Genomic DNA, 25295 nt, shown 5'->3' on the forward strand with positions numbered 1-25295 from the left:
TTGAGATCCAATTATCAGGCCGTCTGTGTGTAGCTTACAAGATTGGGGCGGTGACGAGGGGAGGCGAAGATTGGGAGGGCTGGGAGAGAGATAGCAGTTTGTGGGGGAACACTGTCTGGTGGTGAGCAATGAGGAACTTCAGTGACAGTAAACCTTCATACAAGAGACTTAGAAATATGTGTACAGATGTTTTTTTTTTTAGCCACCAAACTGAAGCACGCACTCCAAGCAATCCCTGGACTACCATGAGTGAGATAGCTTGGCGTAACACCTGAAAATAGCGTGAAACAGCAAGCCCCAGATCTGTCTCTCTGTAACAGCGTCCACCTACGTTGGTTAAAGCTCAGCTAAAGCTCATTAAAACATTGTACCTCTCTTGTTCATCCACACAAAGGCTGAAGAATAACAGTTACTAAAAGGAAATTGTCATTTTTCCAGTAGGCAAATTAATGAGCTAGCGAGCTGATAATTAGAGAGCTTTACAGGTGCTACGGAAATGTTGAACTGCTCCTTTAAAGGGTAAGCGCCCAGCTCGTAAGACAAAAGGCGAGGAAGCCTCTGGACATCTCCATTGTTGATTCATTACCAAAACGGTGACAGGTTGTAATTTAAAGCCAGGACACTTTACAGCAGGGAGTAAAGCACATGGCTTGTTTAAAATGGATCCCCGTGGAGGCTGGCTGACTCACTCATAATGACATCGCAAAAAAACTGCCTAAAACTAACAATCAAGTGCACCTCAACTGTAACTTTGTCCCTGTGTGAAATGTCAATGTCGTGTTGGCCGCCTTCTCTTGATTTACGGAGTGCGTGCGCGACGTGGGTGGTGTGCAGCATGCTCAGCGTCTCTCCCGCGTCCACACAAATGCCTCCAAATTAGTTGTCACACCTGGACGGCTGCTGGCTGCCAGTAGCCCCAGCAGGAAGCCTCCGTATTCTGAGACGGACAAAACCGAGGCCACAGCAGGCACCAGGTAAATAAGAAAGTAAACCTTGGCCGTAGGACGCTCTCATCAATTCCGCTTCTCCCAAATGAGCGGACCCGGCGATCGATGTACCTAGGGGATCCCGGTTCGTCTTAATCTCAGACCGAGGAATCGTGCTCGGACTGAGGGCGCACCACGGCACTTAGCAATAAAGCTAGAAATAGCCAGGCTGCACCACAGAACCCCTGCCAGCTTCTCCTGCTCCTTATCACCTTTTCCTTTCCTTCAGCTCTCCTGCTATCTCCGTCTTGGCCGAGCTGTCCCGACTCCCTGCAGCTGTTCTTCTTCTCTGCACTCCCTTGGCTGCGCTCCCGCCGCCGTGGCCGTGTCACACCTTCCTCACCCCGCTTATTTACACTTGAACGGCGCTCTCACTGTTTTGCCACTCCTAAAGGGAGACTGGAAACATCTGCACACTTTCATGACTCATTAGCTCTTCTTTGTGTGATTATTACCGGGCACACTGGAGCTACCACCTCTATTATTATCATGCACACTTTCTGCTCGCCCTTCCTCTTCCTCCTGGCATTTCTTTTCTTAGTGCTTTAAGCCGTTTGATTTCTTCCCCTTTCATTCTCACACTTCGATTATTCCCCCCGACGCACACACACACACACACACAGTTATCACAGTGTCTTTCTCCTTTACGCTCTTTTCTTTTCAAAGTCAGGTTTTCTTCACGGCCACGGTGCGCTCCAATTCCGATTCCTGCTCAGTTTTTTTTCCTTTCCGGTGTACTCTGTCGCTCAACAGTTTTTGAAACCGACATTTCTTTCCATGCTCATTCTTCCCCCACATCCACAGCATGATGCGTTTTGTCAGAGTTGATCCACTGTCAGCATCTAATCACTAATCTCATTTCTAGTTGTCTGCCAAACTCTGTACCTGCTAAATCTGCCTCGATGCTTCTGCGCCGGTTCCATTTATAGGCTGAGATTACCACCTTTTAATCGTCCAGTCACATCTCAACGCATGTATCTATCACAATTAAGTTTATTCTTTACGTTTAAATTAACTTTGTAGTATAGATTGTTTTGAGGACAGAGTTGCAGAGTTGTCGCTCCAAAACCAAGAGTGTATAAAATCTATTCTGTGAAGCACAAGGAAATGATTAAATGGGATGAATAGCTGGTATGTTGTAACAAATGACTATTTTCATTCAGCACAGACACTACTCATTAAATTTTCAGGAATGGTGGCTCTATTCTTAAACACACACACTTATTCTATTTCCGTCCTCTTGCTTTTCACTATCACTTCGCTTTCTGTTTGAAGTGTTTCATTTTGTCAACTTGTTGTCTGTGCTGAATGATGGTAAAATGTTGTGTTGAGCATGTATTGTCTTTAAGTGGCGTGGCCTGCTTGTTGCCATGGCGTTTACATACGTGGTCGGAACTATAATGTCTTGACACAGACACGTCATGTTAACATTTGCGTTTTTCATTTGTGACCTAATAATGTTTTCTACTGGCTCAGTTGTGAAAGATGCTGACGTTGCGGGGGCTTACGGGACGGCAGGCACCTCACAGACAGAGCTTAGGGCGCTATCTTGTAATCTGTTTCTTTTTTTAATATACCCAAGGTTCAGCTGTTAGTTGTCAGTCAGTCAGTCTGCCTGTAAGCTGTCACACTGAAGGTCGCAGTTGCCTTTTCGTGAATCCACACTGGTTCAGAGGATCCCTCTCAGGTGGCTGCGGTGCTGGCCGAGTCTTAGCACGCATGCACAAACATCCCACCCTTACTAACACGATACAAACACACCATCTGCCTGTCTGCATCTTGTTGCCTCAATGTGTGTGCGTCCTCCCAGGTGCCTCAGATGGATGTCTGTGTCTGGTGATTGTGATGAGATGCAGCCTGATTTAACTGCCCATCAAAGCGGCAGATTACCCCTGCCACTGGGCTCTGTGTGTGTGTGTTAAAGACTACGAGGCCATAGGCGCATATGCTTCCTGATGTGCGGTGTGATTGTGATATGATTAAATGAGCAATATAAGAGTGAATTGGAGGGAATTTGGAACGTGAAAAGCTATTGGACTGGAAAAAGGAAAAAAAAAAAAACATGCACACACACCTGGTTTCATACAGGGGTATCTCTGAATATATTTCTCATTGTCCTTACACCATCCATCGCTCACATTGTTCAACCCTCCGCTCCCTCCCTCTTCATCACCTGGGTAGCTTCTCAACTTCCTTGAGAAAACATAGACGATTAGATGATTTCCCTAAATGACAGGTAGCTCTCATCCCTCTGGTAATTCATCGTCTGGTCTCTCACTGTGGCTGGATGGTATGAGGAGGGAGGTAGAGAAATTAAGAAAAAAGGAGGGAGCATGTATCAGAATGGAGTATTGGCTGTTTCTAGTTTCACGCAAGACACAAAGCAGAAATTACTGCTATGATGGCTGCTCTGGGTTCATGGGTCCACAGAGAATCGCTCTACAAGTGTATTGTGGAATGATTCCCTGTTTATTGTAAGATCCAACATTTTAACAAAGACTAATATTATGTTTCATTGTGTTGTTCCCGTAGCCTAGTCGTTGACAGGTTAATTTCATATCAGAATATGAGGCTGGTAACACGCCGTTTGGATTTCATTATGGGGCGTGCTTTAACTGTTACAGAGAAAGAAATATCTCTGCACAGAACTGGATAGTCCTCCAGACGATCAGAGCCATTATGTTGTAAACAAATTCAACTCATTGTTGCGCAGGTGGCGTGCATGACTCCTTTGTCCACCATCGCATAAATCCAGCCAAAGCGCTTTGATTGTTTCCAACGGAGCAACTGCAGACGAATTCTCCTCCACGGAAAATGTCGTGGGCAGGGAAAGTAAGGTTGGATTCCAGGCTATTGTTCCCCGGCTACATAGTTGAAATTGTCAATCTTCTGCGGGATGCACTGGAACAAGCCTGATCCACAGAGGCCCCTCCTCTCAACCCATAGGACCCAAAGACCCCCACTAACAACAGTCTGTTGCCAGACACCACAGGGCACCCTCAGAAGGCCCATGTCCATTCTCTGATGAGTCACAACTGTTTTGGAGACACAAGGGAGACCTACACAATATTAGGAAGGTGGTCATAATGTTATGCCTGATCAGTGTACACACACAGAGTCAGTGAAGTGTCTTCAGCTAAGGTTGCCTCCATTGTTGCCTCTCGTTCACTCATCAAACTGAGCCACAACAGCCAGCGTCTTTTCCAGAAGTGTCCACTGGTGGGTTAGATTTCGTATTTGGATTCCACAGCTTTCCTTCATTTCACGGCCTGCCTTCTTTTTTAGGGTTTATTAATCGTCAGCAGGCCTGTTTGGAGGTGCACTACTGCCTCCTGCCACAACAGCCAGTGAGACCTTAATCTTTGATGGCCGTACAGTGGTATTTGCTTGGGTTGTTTTGTGACTGTTTCACAAGCACATTATTGGACCTGATACCGGTACTAGTAATGAATAATTAACTTGGGATATATTCCAGTGCCTGATATCATCTTTATTCTTTAGCATTCAGTATTACGAAATACATATTTTGTCATTGGGTTGTCCCAATATCAGTTCTACGTTGGTGAGGGGACATCAATATGTCAAGACATGTAAAAATATTACATCTTTCAATGAACTTTATTACACAAAACTCTTCAGAAGTGCATAAGACAATGTATAAGATTATAAGAGTTTTTGCAGCATGATAGCACTGACTTATCATTCCACCCTTCTCTGAATCCCAATAGAGCTGTGAAGGAAAAGCAAAGCTTGAGTGATCACATGAGACCAAACGTATGGTATGATCCCACTGATCTATAGGTCTCCACTGTCTCCATTTTTAGAGGGGATCTGACAGTGCAGGTTTTCTGACCGGCTCCCAGGCCTTTGCCCCAGCGTGATTTAATGCCCCTGCACCGCTGACTTTGATTAAGTGAGGAGCCTTTGCAACATGCGGCCAACAGCCAGGATTTACTGGATCCCATTCATCCCCGGATCCTGCAAAACAGAGAGGGAGCGAGAGAGACAAAGTGAGAGAGAGAGTGGATGTACGGAGACGTAACAGCTGAAGAGGGACAACAGAGAGAGAGAAAAAAAAACAATGTAGAGAAGAGAGAATGAGATTGAAGGAGGTGTAGCGAGGATAAACCTGGCAGCTTTCCCAGTGAAATATGTCCTGCTCCCAGACCTGCTGTAGTAAACTGATAACATCCTTTCATCACAACTAACTACAGCTATAGAAAATGCATTTGGGCCTGTGTTAGTGTGGTCATGCTGGAGGGGTTTGTGGGAAGGATGCGGTCAGTGCAGGTGGTTTCAACAGGGAATCTAACTGCACTTAAGATCCTTTAAGAGGAAACAATTGCACAAGCGTGAAAATAAGGAGGGATCATTAAGTAATGTCTTCATCTTCCATTGTGGGTTCTATGGCCTGTGTTTGCTGGCTGTGTGTGAACCAGCACCAATAAATTGGTCTCCTGTAATTGCGCCTGCCCAGTTTTAACCTTTTGCTGAGCTAAACTTGACAAAACGTTGGTATAGCCTCGGCTTACTGAGTCAACATCATATCACTGTAATATGCAGGATTTAAATTAAATAAAGCAAAATGGAAATTAAATTATTTATTCTTATTTGACAAGCTGTTTCAGTCATAAAAATGTGTTGTTGCTTTGGTAAGTGGACAACAGAAATGTCAGCCATTCACTTCCTCCGGCTTATTTTGGTTTAGTGTAAATCCACATAAACATATGCACAGACAAAGAAAGCCTCTTGACCGCACGAGCCCCAAAGGTATTCGCCTCTCTGCCTTTTTCAACTCTCGTGTATAAGGCGTTCAAACCCCTCCGCCACCCTCCACCTCCACCTCAGACCGCATTTATATTCCAGGCGGAGAGAAGCAGGCGGCCAAGGGGACCTTGATGTGCCCAGAACAAGTTTAACATTTGCCACCGTATAAAGTGGCTTTCCAGCTCGGCAAATGAGAAGTCTCAGACATTTGAAAATTGCCTCGCCACCCTTCCCGCACGAGGAAAAAAAAAAAAAAAAAAAGCTTTCTGTCACCTAATTTTTCAGGAGAATCTCTCACTCTGTCCCTCCCTCTCTCTGTTCCTTTTACCTTACCCCTTTCCGTTCTCTCGATACAGCCTGTTCCACCCCCTCCCCATCTTTTCCTTTCATTCTCTGTCTATTGCTCACTTTGCCCTTTTTTTTTTTGCATTCGCATGTAGGATGAGTTCGCTTTTTCTGGTCACAGGGAGCGAGGTAATATGTTTTACAGAAAGTAATGGGAGATATTCCGCTTCCTTAACAGGGGCCCTGGCTGCGTTGGCTCTGTGTGTGTGGGTGCTTGGTCTGAATAAGAGAGCCCTGGTCGGCTTTCAGCTGTAAGTAATAGCTTTCTATATAGTTCTGGGCAGCCCTGAAGCTTATTCCCACTCGGCGCCATCAGGGTGCTCGGCGATGTCACCCCCGCTTTGGTCAGCCATGTTTGGCGTGCAGCTTCTCTCACTTTTTATCTCTCCTTTGCCTCCAAAATGTTTATTGAAAACTGAAGAATTGCAGCGAAACTCGAACCTGTGCAAGCACGCAAGGTGCTGTGGAGGCTGCGCAGTGAAACGCTTCAGCGTAATTAACGGCACTTTTCAGCTCCATAGCGATAATGCTGGAGCAAGCACTGTCTCCTCCTTGTATTTTATTCCCTCCTCCCTCCCCCTCCTTTCATTCCTCCGTCCCTCTTGGCCCGACTCCTGATTAAACGCGCCTTTTCATGTGAGCGCGAGGACGCGCGGCAGAACGTATTAACAACAATCAGCTTTTGTACAGCCCCCTTCAAAATAACCATTGTAAAGCACTTTACATAAAATAAAATGCCTCACTTGCAGCACAACAAAGAACAACTGAACAATGAGGGGATGATAGTGCAGTAACAATAAAGCTACATCCTCATTTAAAAAAAAAACCTTATAACAGCCCAAATTATCTCCAAAACGCATTCAGGCGTGTCTTAAGTTGAGATGTACGCACAGCTGCACGCGCTAATGAGTCGATACCATGTGCACGCATGCGTGTGTGTGTCTGAGCATGTGTGCCCAACATTCAAGCAAGCATCTGTTCATGTCATTCACACTACGTTCGCACTTTAGGCGCACAGGTATGCAGCCCCACAGGTATTTTGCACAGTGAATATTCATTATGTTCATTATGTCTCAGGCTTCATTGTAATGCAGAGCGATACTCCTCCCTCATATCTTGCGTCTTCTTCAGACTCGCGGGCAGTAAGGAAAATATTATTGCCTGCATGTGCGTGCGCATGTGGGTGATGGAATGAAACCGTCTCTGCGTCGCATCTAGGCCCATATGGCGCGCTCTGGATCTAATGACAATTTCTTGTTTTTTAGGAAGCCCCGCCATATCCCCTCCACTAGCAGCTCCTGTTCCTTTCCGAACGTACACATACAGTACAGCGCAAGGCCTGTGTCAGGGGAAATTTATAGCTGCTCAAGATTCAAGCACCCCTCCTCGTCCACTCAGGCTTGGCATTTGAGTGGGGCTGAAATAAGCTTTGGCTTTTCTCTGCCCGTTTATTTTTATTTCTTTTTTATTTCTCTGTGTCTTTTCTCTTTGCCTCGCTTCCCCTTGCCTTTATTCCCAAAACCTCTCACCACCTCTGCTTTTACTTTTCTTCCGTCTCTCCGCTCTAGCCCATCCTTCACTTCTCTCAATACGGATGGTAATTGAGTAGTCAGCTGCACAACTTGTTCTGCTCCAGCTCGCATAACGTTCCTCTCTCCCTTTTTATTTCAGACCGCTCTGGTGTCCCTCTATTCCGCCTCATACCGATTTTATAAGCTGGAATATAACCAACCTCCAAGCCATTGTTTACGTTTGGGCACTTTTATACTGCGCTTGCAAGCGACAAAGGTAACCAGCCAAGGATGATGCATGCTATAAGACAGGTGCAAACACAGACTCATGCCCTTTTGTGCAGGAAATGCGAAGCGCTAAAGCCATTTATGTATGACACAGTGTGACAGGTTGCTTGCAAAAACCTTGGTAATATCCTCCTGGAAGGAAAACAGCTCTTTGTCACTCGAAGGGTAGCCTCATTTTTCACTCTTATGGGGTGAAAGGGACTTATGCACAGATGCTGATGGGACTAACTCCTCCTGTGAAACCGGCACTATTGTGTGTATGAATGCGTGCTGCAGGAACAACAGCAGCGAGAGGTGATGGAGTGACAGCCAGGCAGCCTGAGTGATTAATGACCCTTTTAATAAGGCACCGCGGCGAGGAAAGAGTGCCGGGGCAATTTGAGAACACAAAGAGAAAACAAATACATGAAAAGAGACTTCTTTGATCCGTGTTTACAGATGGTGGCAGGCGTAGATTGACAACGAATTTTATCCTAATCCAGAAAGACAGAATAAGGTAGAAGGTGAGATTAAGATGGAACGACAGACGGGTTGGACGAGTCATCCTTCAGGAAAGACCGATGTTGGCCCTATAAAGGTCTTTCATTGGTACTGAAAACTAAATGTGACAGCTGGGCTTTGTGTTTTTGTGTGTCTTTTTGTCTGTCTGGGACCGTCTAGCCGTCTGTCTCCCAGTCTTTCTGTCACGTCCACAGTATCTGTGACAGGCCGGGGAGGGAGCAGGGCACTCCTCTGACATGTTGGGGTCTGGCCAGATCTTCCTCGCTGGTATTACACAGGTCACACAGAGAGCAATGTCAGGCTGACATTCAGATGATGTTTTTGTGTTTGTTTCTTCAGTCTCACTTTCATTCCTTTCTCCCCAAAATGTTGTGATAGAGGTAGATAAATAGGTCTTTTATTTGTTTGACATAAAATTAGGTAAATCCAGTATCCAGGAGCTTTATTACAAGGTTTTTATTATCAAGGGGAAGACAAAATCCAAACCTACATGACATTCCCCTTCAAGATTGTCATGGGACACACATTCCAAAACTGAGGCGAGCCTTTATGTTCTTTTTGCTCAGCAGTGGCTTTCGTCTTGGAACTCATTTTTGCCCAGTCTCTTTCTTATGGTGGAGTCATGAACGCTGACCTTAACTGAGGCAAGTGAGGCCTGCAGTTCTTTGGATGTCGTCGTGGGGTCTTTTGGGACCTCTTGGATGAGTCGTCGCTGCGCTCTTGGGGTGGTTCACCACTGTTCCATGTTGTCGCCATTTGTGGATAATGGCTCTCGCTGTGGTTCGCTGGAGTCCCAACGCTTTAGGAATGGCTTTATAACCATGTATGTTAACCTGAATCTGCAAACTAAAGGTGTCAAAAAGAATAGTTTTGTAAAAGGTAAAATATTTACCTCTAAGACATAGTGGAGTGGAAGCACGATGACTGTAATCGACTGTATCTACAGCGTGTAAAACCAGCTGATCTTTATAAAATACACATTCCATTAAAAGGTCTTAAATATGCACAAGCGCAAAAGCTACAAATCCTCAAAAATGTGCCTCCTCATCCGCTGGTAATGAGCAACACTGTTCATTCATTGCAAGATGGAGTTTAGTACTTTATTATTAGTTAACAGAGCAGAGCTACTATGAAGTAATATAAAACGATTTATAGTTTAAATCTCATGCATACGTCTTTAAACTAGTCCTAGTGGGGTTTAACCAATTTATAGATGTACTAAACTGTAATATAGAGCCTCATCCCTTTGGTATAGATGCAGTGGAAAATTGCCATCCTCCATCCTCTAGACTCTGGATGCACAGGTTATAGTGTCTGCAGCTGAATTTAGACTCTATGTGGGAGTCTAATGTCAGGGCTGACCCAAGTGAGCTGATGTTTTCGAAGAACAGTCACAGCAAGTTGTCTATCCCAAGCCTGCTGGAGCACACAAACACTAACGACACACTCACTTACAGTATAAGGCATTGTCCTCCTAGAATTCTTGTAAGTGCGTGAGTCCTATTGTGGAGGAACAGCACATAACCTTGTATCACAACAGGAAAGAAGGAAAGAAGGGCAGGGAACTCAGCAGGTCAGAGGACCTAAAGCAGACTGGTAATGTTCTCCCGGAAAAGGAAAACTACACTATTCACAGAAAGGGCGAACAAAGAAAACACTAACAAAAGATTGCACTTGCACAGTTTCATTTCAATTAACTTAAACTGTAAGAGACGAGCACCAGGAGGAGAAAAAAATAAAAGAGAAGGAGCGTTGAATAGCAGATTTAGTGTGCTAGAGAGATGATGGGTGGACAAATTAAAGGGAGAAATATAGCAAACATGCTGTAACTCTGACCATGACCACTCTAAGAGCGTATATGAATAGCTGCTATTGGTGACCTACACAGAAAAAGAGACGAGAGGCTTTGAATCAGTGATAAAACTCCTTATCTGTGGCCAGAGACAAACAAGCTGTGACTCAATATTTGAAACCACATTACGCACAGTGGAGTTGGTCTTACACCGCCCTTTTCGCAATTGTCCTTTTGAAAGTTGAAATAAAATACCCAAAATGTCTTCTTCTTCTTCTCCTTTTTCCTCTATAATCTGATTAATTTAATATCTGTTGTCATGTGATGTACGCGTGTTTTTCTTTCCTTTCCTAATTAGGGCTGCAGCCTTTTTAATACTGTGAATTATCTGTCAGAGAGTCCTGGTTTAATTGCATAATAGCATTTCATTTTTCCACTTATTTAATTCCACTCTCTACCAATCATCACATTATACATTTATACACAGGTAGCAATTTTCTTTTTAAATATGCTAAATATCTAAAAAAAATAAATAAAAAAAAAAATACATAATTTGATGCATTTCCAGCAACTCGTACCAAATATTTTTCCTCTGCAGATGATGTTTAGGGCTTTTAGATAGTTGAATTAAATGCTTTCCCTCCATCCAGGAAGTCAAAGGTGTCTTTTTTTTTTTTTGTCTTTGGCATTATTTCCAATATCATCGCACTCTTAAAGGGGAACTGCTGTTTTTTTTACAACCTGGACCTTATTTTTGGCATAAAATACGATTGTTTACTCACCCATATAACTTTGGTGTTATTTTGAGTCGCTTGTCAGATATTTGCATCTGCGTATATCCATATAGTGGGAGTGAATGGGGCACCGAAACGCAGCCTCTAAAAAACGCATTATCAAGCGAAACTTGTTCATTTCACCAATATTTTGTTACGATGCGCTCAGAGATGACATCATCCAGGTCAGAGGTTAGTAGGTCAATCTACAGACCCCGGATGATGATAACAGGTAACTCTGGACTCAACGGGGAATAGCACTAGCGTATTATAACAAAATATTGGAGAAATGAACGCGTTTCGCGGCAGATAATGCGTTTTTTAGAGGCTGGGTTTCGGTGCCCCATTCACTCCCACTATAGTGATATATGCGGATCTAAATATCTGACGAACAACTCAAAATAACACCAAAGTTATATGGGTGAGTAAACAATCGTATTTTATGCCAGAAATAAGGTCCAGGTTGTAAAACACAGTAGTTCCCCCTTAAAAGACAAGTCTGCCCATATGAACATTAAACCAGATTTTGCCTGCTGTAATCAATGCCTTGTTTCTTACTTGTGTAGTTATGTGATTTATTTTTGTCGGTCACAAATCTTTGCAATCTACACCAGTCACCTTTGAAGCAGCTTCCATTCAGCAGACGTATTTGGTATGAGGTCAGTGCTTTTGTCCTTGGCTGTACCTTTGAGATTGAGTCAGAGAGACCAGAGCTGCTGTAACTGACACTGGCTATCTGTGTCCAGCATCTCTACCAGCCACTAAATCCTCCTCCTCCCTCCCTCCCAGCTCCTCCCTTGGGCCCCCGCTCAGCCCGCCGCATCTCCGGAGATGCCATATTCATTATTTACACTCAGGGCCCTATCTCGTTGGCTGACTTACCTCATGTGCTCTCTATCCCTTGGATTTAGTGACACACATATTAAACGGTATACTCATATACATAAATAAATGCTCAGGTGCGATGGAATGACTTCTTTGTTTCTTTTGATGCCTCTTCGCTCGCCGGTTGCTGTAAGCTCTCTGCCAGCTGCGCATTTAAAACTAAAAAGTTGTGAAGACGCTTAAAACAATACAAACATTTCATCCTTGTGATGTACACAAAGATAGTCGCTTCAGAATGTATTTTTATGCCAGTCGCATCCCTTCAAGAATCAAAGCCAGCACTAAGCCAGTGTAAGCCTTCAATGAAATTCCCCAGTCACCTCACACACAAAAACCTTTGTCCAAACAAACCTATGCAGACACACCATAGACGGCTCCTGTCAACAGAACTCGCAAATAGATATTTTTCTAGCTTCAATGTGGCGGTGTCAAGGCTGCTTTGATATTCTTCTTCTCAGCAGAGCTTTCCGCATGCAGCGTGCAGCGTGCAACGAGGGAACCTATAGGTCCGTCATGTTAGATTTGGCTCTAGTTGTCTTGGTTGTTTCCATTGTTGAAATGCGGCTCCCTATCTCCCTGTTGTGCAGTGTTTTTACCCCCCAAAATATCTGTTTTGCAGCACACAGCGGGGTTGGGATTCTCCGTCAATCCCAGACCGCATATCCACAAACGAGTACACAGTATTCAATATTTCTACCAGGTATTTTGTCTCGTATGATTGATGGGAGATGGAGAACGTTCATGTTGGTGGCTCAGTGTTTAACATCATTGAAAGTTTAGATTTCAGTCCAAAGACATATAAGATGCACGGTTTTGGATGGGTAGGAAGGAAGCGAGCAAGGAAAGTTGCTGCAATAGGTCAGATTTTTTTACTGCATGTGAGGAAAAGTTGAATGACCCTGGACAGAAATAAACATTACCTGTATTTATAGACAACAGTCGTCTGTGAAGGGTAACGACAATCCCATATTACTGCATTTGACTTTGTAAAGATTAGAATAAAATGGCATCATCAAGTCATGTTTATTTATTGCATCACTATATTTATAGCCCGAGAGGGCTTCAGAAGACTTCATCCCATCTACAAACAGTAAATTAAAATGAAGAATGAACTACCGCATTTGTATCCTAAGGCTCCGACTGAGCAATAGGAGAAAAAAAAAAAAAATCCCATGAAAAGGAATTATTACCAGTGACTCATCCGAGCATGCCGTGTGTGTTCGGACAACTTCACAAGGGCAATGTGTTGATTTCAGCTGCCTTTGTGTACTCATATTCCCTCTCTCTCTCTCTCCCTCTCCCTCTCTCTTCATCTCTGTCTCCAGGTGCAGCAGGATGCAGGGCGTACTGCCTGTGTGTGGACTGCAGCCCCTGCTGGCCCTCCTTCTGCTTCAGACTACGGGCTGCGGTGAGTCCTCATTAAACTGTGGCCAGTTCCCATCACTTGACGTGCAGTGAATACACCACAAAAGACCCTGATAATCATGTGCACAGACAAACATTTACCCAGTTTCTCCACAGTAAATTCTGGCTTGTCAGCTAAACTTTTTCTTTCTAAATGACCTCTTTTGAATACGAGTTTTTCCTTCCATGGGCCACAGTAGCAGTTAAAATGATGTAAAATATCGCCCCACAGCGAGGTTCTGGTTTTGAACCTGAGGCTGGGGTTTGCATGTCTTCCCTGTGGCTGTGTAGTTTTTGTCCACGTGCTCTGGCTTCCCCCCACAGTCCAAAATCATGTATGTTACTCTAGGTTAATTGGGGAATGATTGCTTGTCTCTCTGTGTCAGATAGAATGGCGACCTGTCCGGGGTGAACCCTGCCTCTTGCCCAATGCCTGCTGGGATACACTCAGCCAAGAGATAATAGATAGATGGACTGTGTGGAAACCTTGTGCAGATTTAGAATGTGGGGCTCAATAGCTCAAAATGTCATGTGTTTGACCTCTTGTATGCCAGTATGGTGAGTTCAGTGTGACAATGACACCCAGTGCAATTAAACTGGCATAAAAAAAAATGCTTTTACAGAGAACCCAATGTGGAATGGTTACAGCGCTAACAGCAACTGGCAATCAAGTTCAAAATTTGCGACAAAGATCTTTTAGCATTTGATCACATTCGACTGAACTGGTTGCTAGAATCGTGCATAGAGGTATGTGACATTGTCCAGCGGAGCCTTTCCCCCTTCAGTCCAAGTGAGAGGAGCACAGACAAAACACAACTGTCCCTACCTTAGTTCAGTTACCGAAACAAAATCAGAATGCAGTTGAAAATTGTCTGGAAGCCAGACCAACTTCCCTGCCCACAGATTTTGGGAACTGATTATTCTCCAGCAAAGATCTGCTGCGCCAATTGTCGAATCGTTTTGGGTGGGATTTATATGGTGCTGGACAGAAGAGTAACAGCAACATAATCGTACACCTCAACCTGTGGAGTTGAAACGACGCATACTGATATTTAAATGACTTATTACCAGACTCATATCCTGATAAGAATTAATTTTGGCTGTACCTGGCTAACAACGTCATGGACAGTAAGAATCTGATTAAGAAAATAGGATTTCAAGCCCTTTAAACTCACTTTTGTTTAGTAAATTGCCAAATACACTACTTCTCATTAGTTACACCTTATAATGGCTGAAATGAAGCCAGTTGAAGAAATCAAATAAGCATTCCTATGTGAGTGACCATCAACGTGGCAAAATGTGAAATATCGCAAGTCCCGAATGGGTTCCCACTGCATCTGTCAACTCTGCAATTAACAGTCGCATCCCAGCCCGTGACTTGTTAGATCTCCTCAGTCCCGCCAATATTTTCTTTGTCTCTCTGTTTCCCCTCAATAACCGTGTTCATATCTTTACCACTTTCACTGCCTTCACAGCCTGGCTACTATCCCACTTTCTCCCCTCGTTTCATCCGCTCGTTATTACCCCGACAGCTCCTCCAAGACGAGGCTGAAAAGAGATGTAAAGAAGAGATCTCCAGAGCTCACATTCATTATCTCAGCCGTTTCTAAGAGCTTTGGATGTTTTGTTAAATCTCCAGGATATTTATTTCTAAATCTAGGGTCTTAATCCTCTTGCTGTGCGTCAGCGGCTTGTCCAAACCTTGGAAAACTTGACATTTTGCATTTAGTTGCATATCTTTTTTTTTTACAGGCTTTTTAAATCCTTACTTTTGATGAGGAAGATGCTGTGTAATTGGAGTGTAAGAAAAGAAAGCATTGCTTTCAGAGGCTGACGGAGACAAACAGACATGTGTGAAGCTCTGAGTCATTTGTCAATCTGTACTTCTGATCTGGTCTCTCGACTGCTTCCCTGTCTGTCCGTTTGGCAGTTTAATCTGTCTATTCCAGGGAGCTCTGCGGGGAGGAGTGTGCTGTGTATCTCTCTGTCCTTCTTTGCCCTCGCTATACTCTCCTTGTACCCTCCTGCTGCGTATCTGTGTGAATCTGCATGTGTTGGTGCGTATGTAGGACAGACTGCACGCCCCCTCAATGCTCTCGGTGGCCTCCCCTGCCGTCTGCTCCTCTCCGTACTGTACTGTTTTTGCCTTCTGTGGAGGTTAAAAAAATAAATAAATAAATAAACAAAAAAGATCCACCGACCTGGCGTTGAGGCCTTTCTGTGACTCAGGGCTCCGACTTGCGGGCAGAGAGATGATGAAAATGCAGCCAACTCTGCTGTGTTTTTCTACCTGTGTGTATGTTTGTGTGAAAAGCCTCAGGTTACATCTGCCAGGTAGCTGCAGCCAACTTACAGAGCGGCGTAGCCCACACACAGACACACAAAGCACCTCTGAAGAGCCTGATAACGCATTCATATGTGTCATGTGAATAGACACTCCCTGCTTCTGTTTTGGAAGAGTTTAGTTTTCGAGGGCATTAGCGCCTCCTCCCTTCTTGTATTTTGTGCCTTTTTCCAGCTGAGTGACTCTGGAAATAGTCAATGGGAGGTGGAGGACTACTGGGAGGGTTGTCACTAAAGCTCACGCCGTGACACTTTGCTTGACAGCCCAGAATTGGAAAGAGGGTGGGATGTGGGGGAGGAGAACAGATTAGGGGTGAGATTTTTGCACATCGTGCGATACGTGTGAGTGTGTGTGTGTTGACGGTGGGCATGCCTGCACTTTTGCACACAAGCAGGGCGGTGCTTGACTACATGTGTTTATGAATTTTAAAATGTTGGCTGCATGCCACACGAGATAAACGTATCATTATGCTTCAGAAGGTGCAAAATTAGTCACAGCTGAAGCCCCGGGGGAGATCCTGTGAAGCCTGACATGGCCTGGTTAGAGTCAGCTCAGACAGAGAGAGAGCTGCAGTGAGAGGGTTAATATCTGTCACCAAAACAGGAGGAGGAGAACAGAGAGGGCTCTCCAGGTCCGAAGAGATTTGTGGGTTGATTGCAGCGTACGGTAGGTGTGGGAGAAAATGCATGAACACAGGATAGTGTTCATTTTTGACCCATAATTTTGACATTCATGTTAGTCATTCAGGTGTTTTAGTAAAAAAAAACAAATCAGGTTTTGTCAGGAATTTTATCCAATAAAGATCAGGATTTATTTTTTTTTTATCCAGGTCACAAAAACAAAGCTAAAACATTGGACGTGTTGGGTTTCTCAAAGACGTTTCACCACTCATCTAGGTGGCTTCTTCAGTTCTACATGACTAGTGGATCTGTGTGTGATGCCCCCCTGATATCAGACTAGGAATTATTAAGGTCTGGCAATGACCAAAGACATGTCTGCACCACCCAAAGATGTTCCCCTCCAGTCATGTAGAACTGAAGTCAAGTTCAGTTGTCTTTGTTTCAGCTTTCTTTTTGGATCCCTCTTGAGAAAGTTTCACCCCCATTTACACCTTGAGTCTGGACAGATTCTGGCCATTAACGGGTTGTTAAACTATGGGACCCAGACCACCTCCCAGTGTGGTCAGAGATTCATTCATCTTCTGTTACCGCTTATTCCTGTTAAGGGTCGCGGGGTCTGCTGGAGCCTATCCCAGGTATCATCGGGCGAGAGGCGGGGTACACGCTGGACAGGTCACCAGTCCATCGCAGGGCTAACACAGAGAGACAGACAACCACTCACACTCACATGCACACCTACTGCCAATTTAGAATCACCAATCAACCTAATGAGCATGTCTTTGGATGGTGTGAGGAAGCCGGAGTACCTGGAGAGAACCCACATAGACACAGGGAGAACATGCAAACTCCACACAGAAAGGCCCAGTCGGCCCATGGATTCAAACCCGGGACGTGGTCAGAGATTGGATCTCTCAAATGGCAACTCATTGCACTCAATGCATCCCGGGGATGTTCCTACCTGTCGTTCATGTGATCGGATAGTCCGGTTCGGATTTTAATGCAAGGTCTGAACAAGCCCATGGTTTTGGATGGGTGTGAAGCGAGCGTCTAAATCCACAAACCATGCAAGGAATGTTGCTACAGTATGTCTGATTTTTCTTAGCCTACTTGCCGCTGCATGTTAGGAGAAGTTGAATGAACAGAAATCAACATTACATTTATTTAACGGTTACAGAAAATGTACGAATGAATGAAGGAATACCCAGTTGTTAACAGACCCTAAGAAAATCCTATGCCATTTATAATGCCAGTATATACATAAACTGACTTGCGTACTTGGTAGTTTGGACTTGACAAGTTCAGTTTTCAAGTAAGAACTATGAACTTGATGAACCCTTGAATTATGTTGTGGGAAATCTGGCTGTCCAAATCCTACACAAGTTAACTCCCAATGCATTGTTAATAAAACGGGCCAAGGACACATCTGGGTATTTGGCCTGCACCAAGTCCGATGCATACTTTGAATTGGATCAGTACTTGGACAGAGACGTTTCACAAGTCTGTGAGATCATAAGTACTGACAGGAATGTATATTTGATGAGTGGTGAAATGTCTTCAAGAAAACTAGACTGCCCTTGACTTATCTTTATTTCTAGATTCATTATCAGATGATTCTTGTCTGTTGCAAGGTGGGCAAAATAGGTTGTTGCCTTTATTTTATGCCAGATCATAACATTTTTCAGTTTCACCTCCTGTAGTGTGTACAAATCTGACCACTGGACCGTTCAGTGTTTTATTTGGTGGTGTAGACGTGTTATGCTCAGCTCAGACCTCACCAAGGCCATCAGTTCTTTCTGTCACTTGCCTCAGTCCTTCTCTTTTTTGTCATGTCATCTTTGTACTTTTATTGACGTTAGTTTCAAGCAAATATTGTTATGTTGTTTCAACTCGCGCAGCTTTGTCCTCATGCCAGAAGAATTTTCATCTAATCATGCCTTTCCGTGTCAATCTGTTCTGCTTCAGTGATTTCACTCTCCTCACCAAAACTGGATGCCGCTTATTAGTGCAACATGTCAAGCGGCTAAAAAGACAAGTTGTCAATCAGGAGGACACGAGGCATGATTGCGAATGTCTGCCTGTCATTAAAGCGTAGTGCATAGTTGAGAATTAGTGCATTTGTGCATTCATGTGTTTTTCCAATAAATGTTTAGCTTTCATTTGGCGACAAAAGCTGTTTTTGTCATCTTCTTTTGTGTTTTTAGGGACTCTGTTTTGTTGCAGTCAACTGTAGCTTTTATTGTAGCGCATAAAGATTTATTCAAGTGAGAGCTGGACTGTAAAAAAGGAGGAGGAGGAGGAGATGAGAAAGAAATGAGCCAAGGAGAAAGGAAAGCAGGGGAGATATAGAGAAAGACCAGAGCACTATAGAAAAAGAGAGCTGAGAGGAAGACTCTTATGAAGGCTGGAGGGAGGAGGAGGCGGGGGGGAGTCGGAGGGATGTTTTGGGGAGAAGATCTCATGCGAGAGAATGTCAGCATGGAGACATTATTTCTAAACCCTGCGTGACGTCCGCCTGGCAGACCTGCTGTGCTAAGACAGGCTGCGTGAACGTGTGCACACACACACACACACACACACAAACTGAAACTTGTCTTGAGTGGCTTGTGTGTACATTTGACTGTGTGCGTGTAACTGTGTGTCTTTGCACATTTGAGACTGTGTGTGCCTTCTGTACGGGGAATGCGGCTGCACTGCAGTGAAACACAGACCAGTGATCAAACACAGCGGAGAAACAAGGAGGAAACCAGTCCCCCCTCATTCAATTTACATTATACAGTACACGGCCTCAGATCGGCCCTTTGATGAGGCCACCCCCAAAGCACACAGTTAAATGAGTGTGTGTGTTTTCTGCCCTGATCACAATCTTCTTCCTTCCTTTTTGTATTTGTGGTGCATCTGTTGCCATGGTTATCCGTTTTGGGCTTGACCAGGGCAGTATCAGCACCAGCCTTGTGTCTCCTCCTGAAAGAAAGTCTGTGTTTGAGAGCAGCCATCACATTTTACATTTTATTTCTTTTTTTTCCTGTTTTTTTTTTTTCCTCCGTTTGTCTTCGCACGTCATCCAAGGTCTTGTTAAAAGGATGCATTTCTCCACATCCCGCAGAACGGGAAACACAAAGCAAAGACGAGCGAGCGGTTTTGTCAGGAGATACGCTCAAACAAAAGACAAACCCACAGTTGCCACCGCTGTCCTTGAGATGGAATGATGTTTTATTCACATCAGAAGATGAGAACCACTCTTTCCACTTGTTCGAAAAACTTTCACTTTACCCTTTTTTTGTAGATTTTTTTTTCTCCCATGTGTTCGTAGCACATAAATGAGAACTCCAATTCGCCTTTGGTTTGTTACATTTACTTTACGTTATTAGCCGGTTGCTGGAAAGCTTTAGCCTGGAAGCCAGCCCCAACTCTCCCTGCCCAAAGTTTTCACTGGGGCTGGTTGGTCTGGGGTATCTCCGCTGGGAACTGATTATGCCCTGGAAAAGGTCTACCAGGCCAAGTAAATAGTTGGAGAGAGTAGTAACAACAATGTAGTCATACACGTCATCAGACCGAGGTGGTGTTGAATTTGTTTGCAACAAAAGGGCTCCGACTGGGTGTCGGACTATCCATATGCGTACAGAGGTTTTTTTTTTTTTTCTACTGGTTGAAACACAGCTTATCATGAAAGCAAAATGGTGTGTTACCAGGCTAGGGCAGCGCTAGTGGAACACACTTAAGTACATTTACTCTGAAGTCACCGTCCTAATGTACAGTTTTGGGGTACTTCTATATTTTATGCTTCACCCCATAAGAGGACAGTATTTCTCCCTTTACTTCATTGTTTCGATTTAAAGGGGAACTACTTGTTCATTTCGCCAATATTTTGTTATGATACGCTAATGCTATTCCCTGTTGAAGTCCGAAGTCGGCTTGTTTACTTGTAATTTGCTACTGCTATGGTTCGTCCACAACCTCAGAACTGGAAAAATATTAAGCCATGTTGCAGAAAACTAGCAGTAGCAAATTGTCCAGGTCAGAAGACATCATCCGGGTTCTGTAGGTCAATCTACAGACCCCGGATAATGATAACGGGTAACTCCGGACTCGGGGAATAGCACTAGCGTATGGTAACAAAATATTGGCGAAATGAACGAGTTTCATGGCGTATAATGTTTTATTTAGAGGCTGCGTTTCGATGCCCTGACCACTCCCGCAATATGGATATACGCTGATCTAATTATCTCCTGAACAAGTGCAAATGAAACAAAAGTGATATTGGTGAGTAAACGATGGTATTTTATGTTAGAAATACGGTCCAGGTTGTAAAAAACAGTAGCTCCCCTTTAATAGGTTTGTTTAAATTCTAAATGCAAAGGACGAGAGACGAGCAAGTGCAATATAAAAGAGAGAATGACCACAGATTTCTCCAGAACAGAAAACCTTCTAAAAACGTATTGGAACATTTTTTTTACCCAAATCCAAGTAAATCAGTTTCATCAGTGTAGCGTGTCCTGATCTGGTGACATCTGTTGCGTAGTAGGTGGTAACAGCAAATGTGGTTTAATACAAACGCGAGAGAACAAACTTTTGTTTTGATAAAAACATCAAGCAATAATTGGCCCTTTTCCACCATTCAGCGAGCAACCATGATCTGATATTAAACCGCACACGGAATCTGAGAGCAGCAGGGTCCGCTGAAAGGAGTTGGTTACCTTGCTGAGAATTAGGAGGTGGGCAGCCTGTCGCCCGCAGCTCTTCATCTAACAGCTCACTGTGGCTGTTTCGTCTTGTTCCATCATTCCCGGCAATGTTTCAAACTCATCTGCTGTCAGAAGATGACGAACTAACCGTTGTCTTGTAGATATATATTTGATGAACGACAGCAGTAAGTGCTGAGCTCCCTTCATAGTCAAATCGTGTTTTACCAGCTAAATGCTTCTACTCTGGCACTACAGCATTAGGAAGGGTTCTGTTCGCATTAGCAGCAATCTCTGAGCCCATCAGCTAACGCCTGATGATGATTTAGCATTCTATATATCCAGTTGTCTGCTTATAGAGATTACATTAGCAGTGACTTAAATACAGCACTTTCTTTTCATGAACATCACCACTTATAATGCCAAGATATAAACACTGCGATACTTTTATCAGCGCCCAACATTAAGCCCAGCCTCCTGCAGTCCCATTGTTTGTGTTTTCCCCAGCTGTCATTTCTTAACACAGTGATCAGCTAATAGCAGCAAGCCTCCGTCAGACAGCTCATCTGTCATGATTTATGACCTGCACACACTTCTGCGCAAACACACACTCGCACAAACACATAATCAGCTGACACGCAGGCAGCAGGAGTGGAGTGGTGATGACTGGAGAAGATGCACTCGATCAGTCCCGGTAGCTCTTGACTGGCAGGCTGACGGCTTTGATGTGGGCAAATTGAAGACAAAGCAGCCCCCATCTCGAGAAAACCTATTGCATCGCTGAAAGGAAGAAAAAAGAAAGAGAAAGAGAGAAAGGATAAGAAAGAGAGGGAGAGAACGAGGAATGATGTTCACAATTGTGTTCCTATTATAGTGAAAATGCCATTACCGCCCACCCCATGTCTGTGTGTAGCTCCGTGCCAGCCACATAAAGGCTCTCCGACTGTGTTTAATAATTCGAGAGCACCTCTAAAGGGAAGACAGATGGGCCGACGGCGATGATCACGTAGGTGCCACTGTGAACCAGGGGGAAAGAAAATAAGAAAATCTCAGCTCTGTCTGCAAGCGGCAGGAAGTGGAGATTCCGGGAGGAGGTGGAGGATGTGTCCTCTCGCGCCCTGTCCATCTCAGCGCTCGTACAGTCCCACATAGACACAGGACGGGGTCGATAAAAGATCACCTGTTAACATTTAACAAAGTCCACCACAGCGGGTAGGATTTTACGATCTGGAGTTTTCCCATGGAGGACTTTTTATTGAGCACTTACGCCCTTTTTCAGCACTTTTTCTGCTTCGCATTGACATTCACGCTTCCGTCTCCTTTCATTTTATCGCCCCACAGACCGGCGAGCCAAGGTTTGGCAAAAAAACACGACAAAATAAACCAAAGGACAGCCTATCAGGGGTTATCCTTGTCACAACATTTCCATCTAAATGCAGATTTGACATAGCGGTGGCTCTAGCCAGTTTACATTCATTACGACGGAGGGCAGCGTTGTTGTTGCTGTTGTTGTTTTAATTTTCACCGTGTCTCCTTCAAGAAGAGAATTTGAAATTGATTTTATTCGTGTAAATTGCAGCACCAGCAGCGAAACAAAGTCAAACATTTCTCCAAATAAAGTGGACGGGAGGACTGAGACGGGGGAGGGGAGAAAGTCAATGAGACTGTGACTGCAAAGCTTGGTTGGCTTCATCCGAGGCATTGTCTTGCTGTTGGCAAGCCTAAGTAGCGCTACCCAAATTTGTGCTTATCCAGGTGGAACCTGGCAAGAAACTGGCGAGCAGATTAAACGTTATTGATGCCTCTTTGCTGGAGAATAAATTTGCCTGTTTTTGTTCCAAGGAAGCTCTCGGCAAGGTGGTTCAGAAATTGCAGTCTGGTTGTCTTGGGACGGCGCTTTACCCTATCTGCGTCTGCACGTGTGTTTGTGCGTGTGCGCCGGAGATGGAGGGGTACGTGTGTGAGTGTGTGGTAAACAAATATGAGTGCCACATCCTCGAGGGGGATAAAGCAAAGAGAGTGACAGCAGGGAGTTGAATCTGATAGCCTCCTCTGAAAGATTTGTTCTTTGAATGGGTTTGTGTGTGTGCGTACAGTATGTGTGAGCGGGAATGTGTCACTATGTCAAGCTTTACACGCCTCCTGTGAAATCACAACGGTGCATCTATACTTTTTCCCATCTTATCCCCTCGACTCCTCTTCCGCATCACATCGCTGCAATTTCCCCCGTTACACCTACCTCCGGCTTTTTCCGCTTCCGTTTTTTTGTTTATGTAATTTCCTTCGCTTTGCCTCCTCCCGTGCTCACGATCCCGCATATTGTGTAATGCTTGATCCAACTCTTCTCGTTTATCTTTTAAATGGTGTCTGTAGTTTCCTCTGTCGATGTCAAAAGAAAGTAGGCTGGCGCCGCCATCAAGTAAAAAAAACTCATTTCAAAACTGAATCCATTTTTCCTGCACACCTACTCGCATCGCATCACGGAGCGTGTTACTATGCTGGCCTCGCTGCCCACAAACTGTATCCAGGGATAGTTTGCGGTCAGCAATTCTGTGTGACTCACTTATTTGAGTTTTTTTAGTCAGTCAGTTAACAGAATGAGTGTTTAGATGGCACTGGATTTGATCTTGTTCAACTAAATCAACTACCATTGCTCACCTGTTATTAGTATGCCTGCAATCCAAGTTTCCAGCATTGATTATTAAGTAGTATGGCGTTAGTGGGAGCTGTGGTGTCAGAACTAAGGGGCCGTCCACACGGAAACGCGTTTTGGTCTAAACGCAGATGTTTTGCATCTTTTTGGCTGATCGTCCACACGAATCCTGTAAACGCATTGCCCTAAAACGCACTTTTCTGAAACCCTGGTCCCAGGGTGGAAAAATTCGCAAATGCAGCTCTTGCATTTTCGTGTGGACGGCGAAAACGGAGAAGTGCGTTTCGATGATGTCATCGCCACACCCCTCGAGCAGCCTTCCACCTCTTATATCCCGCGAGACGTCTCATAACAACATCAACAACAATGGCGGACTACATGCTCGTGTTCCTGCTGGAGAAGATATTGAGCCTATTATGGTTACTAGGGCAAAATATAATTTCTCCTTGAGTTTGGTTTCTTCTAAAGCCGATTTGTAAACAGCGCTCAAGCTTTATGCGCATGCTCCGCCTCTTCCTCTCCGTTTTTGGTGAATTTCTGAAACTGAAACAGCGCCACCTATAGGCCTGGAATATGAAGTAGCGTTTTCAGTCGTGTTGAAACGGATCCGTGTGGACGCAGATATTCTTGAAACGATGCCAGGGAAAACGGAGGGGGAAAAGATCGTTTTCGTACGTGTGGACGAGGCCTAAATGAAGGTGTCAGAAGTCTAATAGTTTGTCCAGGCAAAGGGGAGGTTTCTCAGCTAGACTGAAAGTTTCTACTTGGGCAGAGCATGGCACTCTAAAGCCCTTTGAGAAAAGTGCATCACAAAGCACGAACAGGCGGACCAATAGTGACAGCAGCACAAGGAGATCAATTTCTCAAGCTTTGTTTGGGGGAGAGATTAAAAAAAAAAAAAACTTAATCACTGATACACAGAGATCTCAATCAGCAAAAGTCTTGTCAAAAGAACGCTCTTTAGTGTTCATCTCTGGAGTCGATTAGCACCTCAGAATCACACCTCATAAGGGAAACGAAAGCCAAACATTTAGGGTGGGTTAAGATTACCCTAAGCCCTTTTTTGATAAATCCAAGTTTGAGACTTGTGGCAGTAACACTTGTGTGTGTAAGAAGACAAACAGGAGAGAAAGAATGATGCCGCGGTATCAAAACCACAGTGGAATATTCAAGTTTGTGTGTTTAGCTGCTCTTGAGCTGAACAACTCCGCCATCATCAAAGAGACGTCCCAGTTCATTCTTCAGAGGCATGCTGCGGACCTCTGGTCTTTTTCTTTGCAGGGAAGGATTCACGCTGCAGCACAACAACAAGCTCAAACACAAAGAATGATTTCTGACTTTCCTCCCCAGCCCTCGACCTCAACCCCTCTGAACATTTGAGGCTCGCTTGAAGATTGAGAAAGCCGCTATATCCTGAGCTTTTTAGGTTTAAACAAGCATTTGCTGTCGGTGCAGCTCGAGTGCTGCTGTCATTAAAGTGGAAATCGACAAGCTTTAAATTGTTATGAAGTACATTTTTATTGCACAATGCTGCAGCCGTAGAACGATGACACCGCTGACATTTAGATTGGTTCCTCATAAGCCTCGCTTCCACTCCTCAGTTCTGTCTGCCAAGTGGTACGAAATCTCCAAGGAAAATGCAGGCTCGGTTTACAGCACAAAGGAAACGCTTCCCCGGAAGCTATCGCTAGCTTTTCCCCCACGTGGATGGTGCAACAGCAACAACTGTGCAAACTGTCGGCAAAAG

The 25295-nt window shown here is 44.4% G+C and overlaps 1 protein-coding gene across 1 annotated transcript in view; it reads left to right on the forward strand.

Moving 5' to 3' along the window:
- Window positions 1-12509: 12509 nt before the first annotated feature.
- Window positions 12510-25295, forward strand: part of ncanb (neurocan b) — a gene marked incomplete at its 3' end in the record, with an annotated part of 110234 nt that continues 97448 nt past the window's right edge. The window contains exon 1 of the mRNA XM_084548803.1: window positions 12510-13256. Coding sequence (XP_084404929.1) covers window positions 13184-13256 — 73 coding nt within the window. The 5' untranslated portion in view covers window positions 12510-13183. The remainder of the gene's footprint in view (window positions 13257-25295) is intronic.

The sequence above is a fragment of the Chelon labrosus genome (assembly GCF_963514085.1).
Source record: "Chelon labrosus genome assembly, chromosome: 7".
Lineage (NCBI taxonomy): Eukaryota > Metazoa > Chordata > Actinopteri > Mugiliformes > Mugilidae > Chelon > Chelon labrosus.